Here is a 13694-nt window from a genome sequence, read left to right as displayed (position 1 = left end):
GTGTAGGCAAGTGTTGGCAAACTTTTTCTCTAAAGGTCCAGATAGTAAGTATTTTAGGGTTGGTGTGCCATACAGTCCCTACTGTGGCCACTCAACCGTGCCATTGTGGTACCCAAGCAGCCATGCTATAAATAAACAAATGGGTGTAACTGTGTTCCAATAAAGCTTTATTGACAAAGGCAGGTGGTGGGCCAGATCTTGCTGAGCCTTACTGTGGAGGTTCAGAGAACAGTTTCTGTAGTGCCTCTGAGACCTCAGCGGGTTACTACTCCTCTCTGCCGATGTTGCCTCATCTATAAAAAGGAAATACAATTAGTGCCCACCTCAGAGAGAGGCAGTGTCTGGCACGTGTTGCAAACTCTAAATTAAATGCTATTCATTTTATTACATCGTTGATTAAAATTGTGTGTGTGTGTAGTATTTTTGACACTCTCCACAAATTTTTTTTTTTTAAGTTTCTAGGTAAACCTTTTTTTTTTTTTTAATTTATTTTTGGCTGCGTCAGGTCTTAGTTGTGGCACGCAGGATCTTTCATTGAGGCACGTGGGCTTTTCTCTAGTTGCGGCGTCCGGGTTTTCTCTTCTCTAGTTGTGGCGCGGGCACCAGGGCGCGTGGGCTCTGTAGTTTGCGGCGCGTGGGCTCTGTGGTTTGCGGCACGTGAGCTCTCTAGTTGAGGCATGCAAGCTCAGTAGTTGTGGCACGTGGTCTTAGTTGCCCTGTGGCATGTGGGATCTAAGTTCTCTGACCAGGGATCGAACCCATGTCCACTGCATCGTAAGGCGGATTCTTTACCACCAGACTCCCAGGGAAGTCCCACTCTTTGCAAATTTAACATTCCATGCATTTGAAAGCACAAACTGTTTTGCTCATGATATTTTCCTATTAAGAATTCTAAGCTTTTTAAAGGATAGCTTTCTGATCAAAATTATACTCTAATTCAATTTTTGAAAAATTTTTATTGTCTGTGAAGTATCATATTGCTTCTTAGTTTTGGTCAGTTTATAAGGGGCTGCTAAACAGTGGTGATCCCAGAAGCCATCAACATGACACGCCAGAGGCAAATTTTGATTTTTTTCTGGATATTATGACTTCCCAGGGACAAGCAGATATGAAAAGGCATCTTTTCTTAAAAGGTATCTGGGGGTAAAACCGACTTGGCCGTGTAGATCCTAGGCCAGGTGCTCCCTTTCTCCAAGTTTTAATGTCTAGGTTTTCATGTTTTTCTCGTCTTCTTATATTTTTGAAAACTGCCCACTTTGGGACAAGTTTTGACTCTTTTCATACAGCAGATTATTCCCCCTGTATTTGCTTCTTTTGGCTGTGAAGTGAAAGCATAGGAGTTTGAAATTAGCTAGAAACAGAGGAAGCAGAAACCCGTAGAAGGACTCTGTGCCATCTGGTTGAGTTTTAGAAATAATTTTGTGGCACTCTGGACTGTGGCAATTTGTGAGCACTTCGTGGGGAAAAAACCGTAATCCTTTTAAAAGAAAAATGCGTTCTCTGTATTTTTATACTTAATGCACACATACATCTTTACATATGTGCTTTTGTGTGTGTGGCTGGAGGAAAGCGGTCAGTAAAATCACAAAAGAAAATTTTAAAATTTCCTCTTCTTTAAAAGTCAACTGGAACTCAAGGGAAGGAAGGAGAGGTGGGGAACAGGACAAGGTAGAGACTTTTTCAGCCACTCAGAAGTAGAGGAGTGAAGTTCAGGCCCTCTGGTGGAGAGTGGGAGCCCTACAGACCATGAAAACGTCTCACTTTCTGCTGTGAGGGAAATTCACCAGAAATGAAATTTGCCCATCACTGTGTCACAGCTGTGTTTACTGAGCGGAGCTACCCCTGTCATCCTGAGCTCTCAGTGCTTTGTGAAAACTCCCTGCTCACCCCTCTCTCTTCTCTCTCCCTGGTAGAGGAGGAAACCTGACTCTCCTGCACTTCCTGCTGGGTTTGAAAACTGCAGCAGACGATGAGCTGGTCGCTGAACTTGTGGTGAACATCCTGAAAGTGTGCCCGGACTTACTGAACAAGTACTTCAAGGAAGTGACGTTTTCCTTTCTCCCAAGGGTGCAGTCCACTTGGTCCAGTAACATCAAACTGCTAAACAAGGTGAAGGCCATGGGCATTTCGAAGTCTGCTAGATGGGGTCGTGGGTGGGTGTGAGGAGTTGGTAGTGGTGCGGGGTGAGTGACGTTCTGATAAACTCTGCACGATGAGGAACTTCTTTCAGCCGTTCTTCAGGGCATATTTTAGATGATGTTAATTTGGTGTCTTTTGTGTGTGTGTGTGTGTGTGTATGGACTTTTTTTTAAATTAATTTATTTATTTATTTTTATATATTTTTTTGGCTGTGTTGGGTCTTCGTTTCTGTGCGAGCGCTTTCTCTAGCTGCGGCAAGCGGGGGCCACTCTTCATCGCGGTGCGCGGGCCTCTCACTGTCGCGACCTCTCCTGTTGCAGAGCACAGGCTCCAGACGCGCAGGCTCAGTAGTTGTGGCTCACGGGCCCAGTTGCTCTGCGGCATGTGGGATCTTCCCGGACCAGGGCTCGAACCCGTGTCCCCTGCATTCGCAGGCAGATTCTCAACCACTGCGCCACCAGGGAAGCCCAGTTTGGTGTCTTTATCCTCTAAGGACATTTTACTTTTAACTGAGCTGAATTTTGAGGTTTATGCTTTTGAATCTGTTGAGCCAGTTTCATCTTCCTCAACCAGATTTTGCTCAGAGTGAGATCTTGATGAGTTTGGGCACAGTTGGGCTGGAATTAGTGAAATGTCTGAACTGTACAGTAGTTTTTAAAGATTGCCATTTCAGGTACTCAGAACAACTTGAAATAAGCTGTGAATTGGTGGTCTGTTCAAGTGGATAAGAATTAATTTCCATCTGATCATGGGTGTCGACCTCCCCTCATCTACCAAAGGAAGTGCCTGCCACAGATTCTTAGGCAGTGCTGCCCGGCTCGCTTCACCTCTCTCTGCCTCTCTCTCTCTGTCTCTCTCTCTCTCTCGCTGTCTCTCTCTCTCTCTCTCTGATTTATGGACTGTCTAATGGTGACACACCTGGGATTATTTTCTTGTGCCTTGACCTGGGCATGGGGTTACCTGTAAAACAAACTTTTATTCACATATTCCCTCATTTTCCTTGAATGCCTGTGTGTGCGGTGGTCCCAGCGTGTATTTGGGTGTTTGCTTTTTTTTTTTTCTTTTTATGGCCACACCACGGGGCTTGCGGGATCTTAGTTCCCTACCGGGGATCGAACCTGCACCCTTGGCAGTGAAAGCGCTGAGTCCTAACCATTGGACCACCAGGGAATTCCCTCCCAGCGTGTATCTGGGACAAGAAGGAGGCACTCTGCCCCCCACTTGGTGACGGTATCCGTGTGGCCACCACCCCTGTCGGGAGCTGCCCGGCCGCTGCTCTCCGCAGGGGCCGAGGCAGGGGCACGGCCGTCGCAGGGCAGGATGGGAGTCCTTGCTTCCCTGCCTTCTAGCCTCGTGGCCCTAGAGAAATTACTTAGCCTCATCGAGGTCCAGTTTTGTCATCTGTAAACGTGTTTTATCTTGATATAAGATATCCCTATCCCAAAGGGTTGTCACAAAGTGTTGAAAAGATGACATACTTTGTTAGGTGCCTGCCAAGTGCAGTAACTGGTGAGTAGATAATCCGGTTGTGAGTTCTAGCAGTGACTTGTTTGCCATCAGAGGTTTTAAGAGGCTCCCCGGACCACAGACCAGGCTCTGCTTTGAAGGTCGCTGTCCCCAGAAACAGTCTCATGACCCGACTTGTCTCTAACAAGTGGAGTTGGGGGTTAATATTCCAGACCTTGTTCCTTGTGGCGAGCCTTGGACCTTCATTACTGTAGTTGTTTCACTGCAGCGGCTTTACTGTTGGGTGCCTACAGTTAGACAGACTCAGGCTTGAAAGCTAGCCTCCGCCACCAGCTCCTTCTCTGTTCTCCCTTCCCTAGATCTACGCCGCCCAGCCAGACATCTCCCGGGCGTTTCAGACCAGAGAGTTCGTGCCGCTGCCGCGGCTCCTGGCCATGGTGATGGTGACCACCGCGCCCCTGGTGTGCAATAAGATCATGTTCACGCAGGCACTGAACGTGAGTGGGGACCCTGCTTCCGGACTCTCTCCCGCCTGCCCCACTGTCCATGCTGGGGGCTGTGCTGAGAATACCGGCCTGCACGTATTGGTTCGTGTTTTGTCAGAGCCTCTGAGGCTTTCCATGTGTCCACTCGCCCGCGGACGGTGCCCTGGGGCCCGAGGCACATGCCTGCCCCGCTCCAGCACAGGGCCGGGACGGCAGGACCCATCCGTGGCCCTGGGCCTTCCCAGGGCTGGGAGGGGAAGTGTGCTCAGCCACGGCCTAATGTCATGTGTTAAAGTCTCATTACTTTAGGAACTCTGGATAGGGCAGGACTGAAATTTGCCTAGCAAATCCTTTCTTTTGTGGCTTAAATGAATAGTGTTAAGTTTTCGGGGGAACATTTACTTTGAGGACCAGCTGTTTCAGGAGTTGGGGGAGGACATGTTCAAGGAAAAAACTGATACTTCAAGTCCATGTCATTATTTATTATAAAGGTTCCCAAGTCCCATCAGAAACCACACTGTGAGGGACCCATGCATTTTTCACCATAAATCGTGACCTTAGGTGAACGGCCACGAATTGTTTGCGTACACGGGTCCTAGGCCAGCCAGCCCCTCCTGAACCCAGGTTGCCTCAAGACCCACCTGGGGGAGACCAGGTGTTCAGAGGAGTGCAGGGCCTGGGCTTCCGTCGGCGCGGGTGGAGACCCCATCCTTCAGGCGGGCTGGGTTGTTACCTGCACACAGCAGGACCAGGCTCTGCCATGGTGGGTCGGCTCCGGTGGCGATGGGGCAGTTACCGTAGATTGGCGAAGACTCGTTGGACTGTGCGGTGGGGCTGAGCATTGCTTGACACCCATCCGGGGACTGTGCTGAGAGGGGCTGGGGGCCGTGCGGAGGCGCTGGAGTAAAGAGGAAGAGGCCCGGCGGGACCAGCCGGGAGAAGGCCTTTGCTGTGGTTGCCAAATCATAGAATCAAGGCTGGGACCCAGCTAGCTTGCCCATCTGTGTTGTGAGAGACACAAGATACCTTATCTCAGGGACTTGCAAAGTAGAATTGAAAGGAAGGTGTCTGATGCCGCCTCTTCGCGGGTAGAAGATAGTCTCAGTCCGGCCGGCCGCGTGCACACTCCCCCTTGAGCTGACCCCGGTACATACCCCAGTCTGGGATATAAAAGGCTGTCTCGCCCCGTCACGCTGTTGCAGGGGAGACGGGTTGTGCCCCTAGGGGGTGTTCCGTCCGCTGGACGGGGTGGCCATGGGGCGGGGAGAGCACATGGCCTCCTCTTCTGCCGAGGCTGCCGTCCTGTGCAGGCCCAGGGCCAGCGGAGGGGAAGCCACAGCTTCGCCTTCTCGTCACTGGTCCTTTCTGAGCCGTGACAGTGTGTTCGTACAAGTGACACCAGAGACAGGTGTGTCTGGGGGGTGGACTTAGGAGTGCGTGGGGTTTTTTTAATGACGTTTTTCTTGTATTCTTTACGGTGTTATCTGCAGAATTTTAATGGCATACATTTTAGACCAGAAAGAGAAGAGTGAGCTTGTTTTAGAAACAGGAAACAAGACGTGTTTGGAGACACGGTCTCAGGCCGTTGACTGAGCTTTGCGCTCCAGGCTGTTGGGTGTAACACTCGTTCGGGTCCTGCCTTTGAAGTGATGATGGGGTGGGCGTGGTTATTGGTTTAAGACATTTAACGTAGCGCTGCTTTAGCGTACAACGTCCATGTAAAATGAGACGCCAGCCAGCTGGAGTGCTGGGGGCCTGAGGTGTTATTAAACTGAAGGCGCGTCAGACAACCTTCTTGTTTCTACCTGACTGTAAAGCTGCAGCATCCCAGCTGGTGCTCCCTGGACTTCTCTGTACTTGGGAGTCACCCGGGGCTGATGGCGTTGGGCTGGGCCGGGCCTGAGATCGAACGTGTCGCCCGAGTGCCCAGGAGACGTCCTCGCTGCTGCTGGCCCAGGGACATACTGCCACCGGCTGGGGCCTAGCCTTTCCCCCTTTGTGGTAGTAGCACAGCTTCTTGAACCTCTTCAGCGAGTGAGGATTTTGAAGGCCCTCCTGGCTGTCTGGACCCCGGTGGAGAGTCTGCATGTGGGAGGCCCGGGGCGGAGGCCGTGCGCCTGGAGGCGGCTGGCCGGACGCGGGTGCCTGGTGCGCTTGCCCATCACCTCTCCACCTGACGATAGGTGGAGAGGCCGGTCGGGTCCCAGTGGGATCTCGGCTGTGGTCGAGGCAGGTAATCTGTGGAGCCGAGTGGTGGTCAGGGAAGACTCTACCAAAAACAGACTGTGGAACAGCAGTTGAGAATTACCATCGGACGCCACCTTTAGCAGCCACGCTCCCGGCAACTGCTGAGGTCACACCCGCAGGAGGTGAAGCGGGCAGGGTCCCCGGGCCACCTCTGCACAGCGCAGAGGTCCGGCGGGCTCCTGGGGAGGGCCGGGGCCTGGGTGCTCTGTGTCCACCGGTGCGGCCCGAAGACACTGGTGGATTTACCTCTTTTTCTTCCCAGCTGGACAGCAAGTCAGTGAAACACACAGCTTTATCCCTTATTTCCGTCATTTTGAAGAGAGCCTTAAAGACCATTGACTACTGCCTGAATAAAGGGGCCTGGGAGGAGTCCGGTGTGTACACGGCCGCGATGATGGAGGACTTCGTGCGGCTCTTCAGAGAAGCCCTGAGCAAGGTAGGCCCGGGAGCCAGGCTTGGGCTTTGCTTACAGGGGTCCCAGGCGAGCACACCAGAGGGAAAAGGCGAGCTTGGGGGCCCAGAGGGCGGGTGCGAAGTGAAGGGAAGGGGTTGGGGTGCTCCTGGGACTCAGGTCTCATCAGGACTGGGGCTGCAGTGATGGGTGGCCTGCTCCTTCCTCCCTGGGGCTCGGGCTGGTGAGCAGGGAGGCCAGGTGTCCGCAGACTGGGTGGCTCCCCGGAAGAGCCAAGGGCTTGCTGCGCTGGGTACCCCCAGCGGCCGTAAGGATGAGTTTCTTGGTTCCCAGTGTCTGGCTCCGGTGAACAAGTCTTCAGGGGTTTGTTTTAATGATCGGTGCTTGTGTTTTCACCAAATTCTTACAGTGTTCAGTTCTGGGAATCATACCCCAAAACAGAGCTCCCAGAGGCTGGGGCCTCTTTCGGTCACGCACACACACTTGCACATGCTGGCCCCTCTCCTCTGTTCTTTGCTTCTCCTTGTTAGTGGGTTCAGTTCGTTTGTTTCTCTTCCTTTTAACGTGACTGATTTTTTGTTTCTTTGTTTTCCCCTTTAGGTTTTACCAGACCTGAATGCCATCGTGTGGGTCTGGCAGTCACTTAGGAAGCAGGAGACAGGACAGGATGACGAGAAAGCGAAGAAAAGGGGCAACAGGACCCCTGCTACCTGCGTGGCTCCCCAGAGCGGTGAGGGGCCTCTTCTGTTTGCAGATGCCACTGACACAGGCAGCCTGGGAGCCTCCTGTCCAGAGGGGCTCCTCTAGAGGGACTTGGGAAGGCCTCTCTGGCTCTGAATGAATCCTGCGTCCTTCTTTGCTTAGGGAGAAGAATGAGCGTGGCATTGTATATTGAGTTTTAACATCTGTTAGAAATGTGCCCAGGATTTTTATGCAAGCACTGTGTCTCTCTAAAAACTTGTATGATGAGTGCCATGTGCTCTGGCCTTTCCGTGAGGGAGGAGGCCTCTCTTTTGTTCTGTGGATAGCGGGGGGCTACACGGTCCCCCTGGAAATAAGATGTGTTGACTCAGACCCTGTCGCTGGTGAAGCGGCGGGCTTCACGTCTTATATCTCTTGTCCTGTTTCATCCTTGCGCGGCCCTGTAGGAGTAGGCACTGCTGCGTTTCCCCATTTTTCAGACGAGGACGCTGAAGCACAGAGAGACAGAGTAGCTTTACCCTGTCCAAGTTCACAGCGGTGGAATCGGGATTTAGACCCAACCTGTTTGAACAGTTTTGACTTTTACCACGTTGACTCCTTAAATCTCGCTCCATGGGGATCTGTCTGCAGCCTCAGTGTTCCACATGCAGTTGACCGTGATGGGTCAGGGGTGGTTCGATCGCTCACTGATTGAGGACAGAGAACAAGTGTGTTTCCTGATTCAGGCTGTTTACTTCTGGTTCAGATGATGCAGAAACCATTCTCCTGAAAGCCGTCCTGCTCCAGGTCATCTGCCTCTACCAGAAGGTGGTCCCGCACGTGGTCATGCAGTACAACTTTGACTTCAGCAAGCTCCTGAAAGGTGCGTCTCGAGGGATGGTGGGCGCCCCTCCGCTGGTCCTGCCAGTGGGCGTGAAGGACGTGTGGATAAACTGGAGCAGAGGCTCCGGAGCCGAGGGCTGGGAAGGCTGCTCGGCATTGTGGCCGGCGTGTGTGATCCGCCAGCCTGGCCGTTTTCATCTGGACCAATGTTCTTTAAATAGCTGGTCTTCCTTAAGGAGATACCAGATGAACACTTGGCAGCATCAAGAGAGAAGGGAGAAGCCAGCCAGGCTGAGTTGCCTGCCATGGGTGATAGACAGATGAGATTATGTGATGTTAATTCTAAAGCCTCTTTGCAAAGGAAGAGGGGTGCAGAAGTGAGAGCCCCTTAGAAGGAGGTCCCGTTCGTGCACAGGCACTTCTGACATAGTTACTCATATTTTACCCAGTGAGGTTCAAACCACATCTTGTAAAAGTAACATTATGCTTGTCTGGCCACGTTTCTTTGATGGAAAAGTTTTTCTAATAAAACTGACTTTATAATTGGGCCTACGGAGGAGGACTTGCGGAAATATCATTCTTGGAATTTATATAAGCTACTGAGATAATCCTATTCAAAAAGCTGTAATTAACTTTTTGATGGTTTAAAGGCAAAAAGTTCTCGTGCTGTGAGAATGTGAGATTTACTATAAAGTGGCCGTTTGACATTTGGTACCGCGTCCTTCCCAAGCAAAGGATTAACCCAGAAATCAGGCCAGAGGCTGAGGACCCTGTCCCAGGCCCAGGCGGCCGCAGGCTGTGCACAGGATGCTTGCCGTCTGGGGAGCAAGGCCTGTGCCCCGCACCAGGGGTCACACTCACGAGAGACTGTACCTGGAGGGCAGTGTGCACTGGGGGCTTTGAGCTGTACGAGGAGGTCAGTGTGGGCCGAGTGCAGGGAAGGGCAGACGGCACCCCCGCTCTTTGGTGAAGGATTTGGATAGACCTTGGGACGGGGGGATGTGTCAGTGAGGTGTGTGGGCAGGAGAGTGGGCACAGCCTGTGTGAGGGTGACCGCAGGACAAGGACGGGCGGAACCCCACGTCTTCTGCCTAGTTCCCTTGGACAGTTCCCTGTCCCGTCCTCGTGGCCAGGGCAGCAGTAGCTGGGCCCCCGCGCCCGCCCCCCACCCCCCGACGTCTCGTCTGTCTTCCTCTTTCTCACCCGCAGGCGTCATCTCAGAGGAGGGCCTGCGTGAGGAGGTGCCTGTCACCCTGCAGCACCTTGTTCTCAAGGTGGCCCTGGCACTGCCCGCCAGCAAGTTTCTGTGGTTAAAGGCCCAGGTAGGAGGCCGTGACCCCGCCTCTGTTGTTAGCTCACCTGCAGGCTTGTCGGCTTTCTGGCTTGGGAATTTCTAGCTGCGTCAGAACCCTGACTGTTGGTTGCGAAGGAAGACGTTGACGGTTCTCCTTTTAGAGAGAGGTCTCTAGAGCGGAGGCCAGGTCCTGATTTGTGAACCAGGAATCTCTTTGCTTTGCAAAGTAAGGTGCTTAGCTATCCTTACTGAAAATATATTATTGCTGGGTGTTGGGAGTTTTTGTACATTTTTTCTCTTGACTCTTTTACATTTTTCTTGTCCTTTAAAAACCTTTTTGGAAATAAACAAAATACATTTCCTTCTCCTTTGTCCTCATCCTGGAAGAACTTAAGACAGAGATCGGAATAGACACCAAGCCAGGAGAGGGTTGAGTCTGGTGGAAAAATCAGTAAAGATTGCTGGCGTTGTTTTCTGTGTCTTTGATAATGTCTTCTAGAATTTCTGGAGAACATAATGTTGAATCGTAAAGGGAACTCAAGATGTAACAGATATTTACCTCTGTATTTAAACACAGGACGCCATGTCACGTCTATCCAAAGAGGGAAAATAACCAGGCCAAGTTAAGCGTTCTCTGAGTGTGTTTCTCAGTAGCTCAGATGACTTGTTTTAATGACTTAACGTCTTCTTTGAGCTCTTGTATGGAACCAGTAGTGCGGAAACGTACACTGGCCCTTTCAGAGGTGATATTTCCAGAAAGGTAGAAGAACACCGTGGCCCTTGGATCTCTGCGTTCCCCTGAGTCCTCTTTCTAAGGTTCACCTGCCTCATAGTTGAGGATAGCTCTCACTGAGAGCTTACTGAATGCCAGGCTCAGCACTAGTGTGCTGTGTATCATCTCATTTATCACCACTTACAGACGAGACGGCTGGAGCGCAGAGTGGTTAGGAGACTCCCATGGGGTCCCAGCCGTAAGTAGGGGATCCAGGATTGAACCCAGGCAGTGTTGCCCAGACCCTGCTCTCAACTTGACAGCCCCCATGAGGTCGCTGCCAGGACCCCAGTGAGATGACGGATGAGTCTGGGGCGTTTAGTTTTTTACCCCAGCTGAACTGGGCCATTGGGGTCTCGAAGATTTAGTGGGAAGGGGAACAGAGGCCTCTTACCTTGAAAGAACTGGTATTAACATATTAGTTTATATCCCATGCTTCATATTTTGCTCATAAGATGGGTCTGCTGGGCTTTGTGAACAGTAGCCCTCATGTGCTCAGATCAGGGCTGCGGGGACGCTCCAGGGAGGGCTGAGAATCTGGAGCTCCATGTGTTCAAAGCCCAGAAGCCTTTGTTAAGAGGCTTGCTTATGTGTAAGGAACCGATTATATCAGCGCCGGCATCTTGCTGAAATGCAGCAAGCGTGGCGTTGGACGGAGTCGGGCAGCCCTGGGTGGTGTGTTTCCCCTCCAGCCACCCGCCACCAGCCAGTGCTGCGTCTGCGCCAGGGCTCCTGGGCTTGAGCCCCACCTCGGTCATTAACCAGCCGTTACCTCCGTGTGCCTCAGGGTCTGCACATGTGAGATGGGGGTGACGGTTGTCCCCACCGTGGGCTAGTTGGGAGGACAAAGTGAGTCAGCGTATGTGAAGCACCTGAAGGGCCCCCGTGCTTCCTGCTGTGACTGTTGTTAACTACAGCTGCTTTCGGGGGTGTGGGAGGAGCTCCTAACTCCTGAGGTTCCCCGTGTATAGCATCCCGGCAGGCTTGCCGAGTGGTGGTTAAAATGAGATGAGAGGCCAGGAAGAGCACTGGCCATGCAGTACCTGTTTGCTCAGCAAGCAGCGGCCTTTGTCACATTCATAACGTTCTATTGTTCAAACTCCAGGAAGGCCCAGATGCAGAAATTATTGGAGGAAAGCGATCCGTGTTTTACTTACTGATGAAGATGTTTGTGACCAGTAGCCACGCGCATCTCAGGGCATCAACCAAACTTCTGATCGTGAAGGTGAGCCTTTTCTACCAGTTCCTCGTTCTAGAAGCGTTTTGTACGATCTTCCTTAGAGTAGATGCTTAGTCAACAGTTGTTGTATTTAGGATGTATTAGGACTGTTACCATTTAAAAACAGAGGTTTTATGGCAATTTTAATGTATTCTGTCTTTTTTTTTTTTAACTTTTTTAACATCTTTATTGGAGTATAACTGTTTTACAATAGTGTGTTAGTTTCTCCTTTACAACAAAGTGAATCAGTTGTGCATATACATACGTTCCCATATCTCTTCCCTTTTTTTAACATCTTTATTGGAGTATAACTGTTTTACAATAGTGTGTTAGTTTCTCCTTTACAACAAAGTGAATCAGTTGTGCATATACATACGTTCCCATATCTCTTCCCTCTTGCGTCTCCCTCCCTCCCACCCTCCCTATCCCACCCTGTATTCTGTCTTAACCTGGCTGTGTTCCCAAGAGGCAACCTGGTGAAGTGGGAAAAGCGGGCACTTTGAAGTCCTGTTCCAAGATTTGAGTCCTGGTCCTGCCGTTCCTGGGTGGCACTGGACAAATTGCTTAACCTCTCTGAACTTAGTTTTCTCGCGGTGAACGGGAATAACAAAACCGTAGGATTGCAAGGGAGGTTACACGTGATCAAATAGTAGGCCCTGCCTGGCACATTCTAGACTCAGTAAACATTAGCTTTCGGCCCTCTGGGGGACAATTTAATAGGCGATGCCTCTTCCCTCAGCTCCGGACTCAGCCTGCTCCAGGGCCCTGGCGATTGACCACGGCCGTCACCCACAGCACAGGTGTCGCCAGAGTCAGCGGAAGGGAATGAGGAGTGTGTTGGCGTCTCTTCTTTCTTACACTTGAACTCATTTTCCAGGGCTACGTCAGGTCTTGCTGCAGCGCTAGGAAATCTAGTTCCTTGGTTCCACTGGGCAGCAGACCTCCTGGCATCCCGGCAGGGCCGGGGCCGGGCGGGTTGCTAGAAAAATCACATCCATGTATTTAGGGTACAGAGATTTTACCTTTGAAGTGCCAGTCGTCTTGCCACCCTTCAACCTCGCCTGAGCTGCTTGGAGGACGCGAAAGTCTAGGTCGTGACCTCTACAAGGTCGTGCAGGTGTGATTTCATGATCGCTCCCTGCATGTGGGTGGAACGGCACGTCAGGCTCTCCCTCGGAGCACTCTGTGCAGGGCTCGTGCCGAGGGGCTGCTGAGACCCCGAGTTCTGTCGTCGGGCCATTTGGGGATGTCATTTAACCGAGTCCTGCCTCGTAACAAGTTCTGCTCCCTTAGAACAGAACTAAGGTGGTGCTTGTGGCCCAGGCCTGGGTCTTGAGAAGCCACATTGAGATGATCCGGCCTGCCTGGGTCACTGTCTTGGAGAATTTCATGCAGGCTGAGGGTTGAGTGGCTGGGAGGAGTCAAGTCCCAGGTTGAAAAGCAGACTTTCAAGTAGCAACGGGATCTTTTCCCTTTTTATTATTTCAGAGTTGAGGGAGAGGAATAAGCAGCAGTGAGACGAGGAACTGTGTTCTCCTTGATCGAGCCCAGAGCGACCTCTTTTCCTCGTTTCCCTCGACAGTGGGTGTTGTTCTGAAGCGTAGCTTTTGTAGTAAAACGGGATGGAACTTTTACCCCCTCTGTGCTCCGTGGGTCTCAGAGGACCCACGGAAAGCGGGTTCTTCCCTGACTTTTCAGATCCTGCGGGACACAGGGGTGTTTGAGCACACCTGGCAGGAGCTGGAGCTGTGGCTGGAGCACCTGGATGACACCACGGAGGAGAACAAGGAGGCCGTGATTCAGTTTTTGGAACGCGTGAGCACGTATTTCCCACGTAAAGAAGCATGTTCAGGACGACGTACTAAGTGATCCTCAGTATCATTAAGGCATTTTGATGTGCCAGAGCCCAGAGGCCTCTCCTCCTGACTCACTTCCTAATTCTTGCTGAGATGTCAGAACTATTTAGTTTTAGAATCTGTAAAATGGGACTATATTACTGTGTGCTGTTAACTTCCTTTTGGGCATTTGTTTTTGTAGGAGGGATTACTGGTATACCAAGAGCGGTATGAAAAGCAATAGTCTGGGGCTTCCCTGGTGGCGCAGTGGTTGAGAGTCCGCCTGCCGATGCAGGGGAC

The 13694-nt window shown here is 51.5% G+C and overlaps 1 protein-coding gene across 1 annotated transcript in view; it reads left to right on the top strand.

Moving 5' to 3' along the window:
• Nucleotides 1-1878: 1878 nt before the first annotated feature.
• Nucleotides 1879-13694, top strand: part of LOC114485466 (nucleolar pre-ribosomal-associated protein 1-like) — a gene marked incomplete at both ends in the record, with an annotated part of 22822 nt that continues 11006 nt past the window's right edge. Inside the window, 8 exons of the mRNA XM_028486928.2 lie at nucleotides 1879-2109; nucleotides 3966-4103; nucleotides 6601-6774; nucleotides 7351-7480; nucleotides 8198-8314; nucleotides 9484-9596; nucleotides 11446-11565; nucleotides 13258-13374. Of these exons, the coding sequence (XP_028342729.2) occupies nucleotides 1879-2109; nucleotides 3966-4103; nucleotides 6601-6774; nucleotides 7351-7480; nucleotides 8198-8314; nucleotides 9484-9596; nucleotides 11446-11565; nucleotides 13258-13374 (1140 nt within the window). The remainder of the gene's footprint in view (nucleotides 2110-3965; nucleotides 4104-6600; nucleotides 6775-7350; nucleotides 7481-8197; nucleotides 8315-9483; nucleotides 9597-11445; nucleotides 11566-13257; nucleotides 13375-13694) is intronic.

This window comes from Physeter macrocephalus, unplaced genomic scaffold (assembly GCF_002837175.3).
Source record: "Physeter macrocephalus isolate SW-GA unplaced genomic scaffold, ASM283717v5 random_1145, whole genome shotgun sequence".
Taxonomy (NCBI): domain Eukaryota; kingdom Metazoa; phylum Chordata; class Mammalia; order Artiodactyla; family Physeteridae; genus Physeter; species Physeter macrocephalus.
The sequence above is the reverse complement of the archived record's forward strand: the minus strand, read 5'-3'. Positions and strand labels throughout refer to the sequence as shown.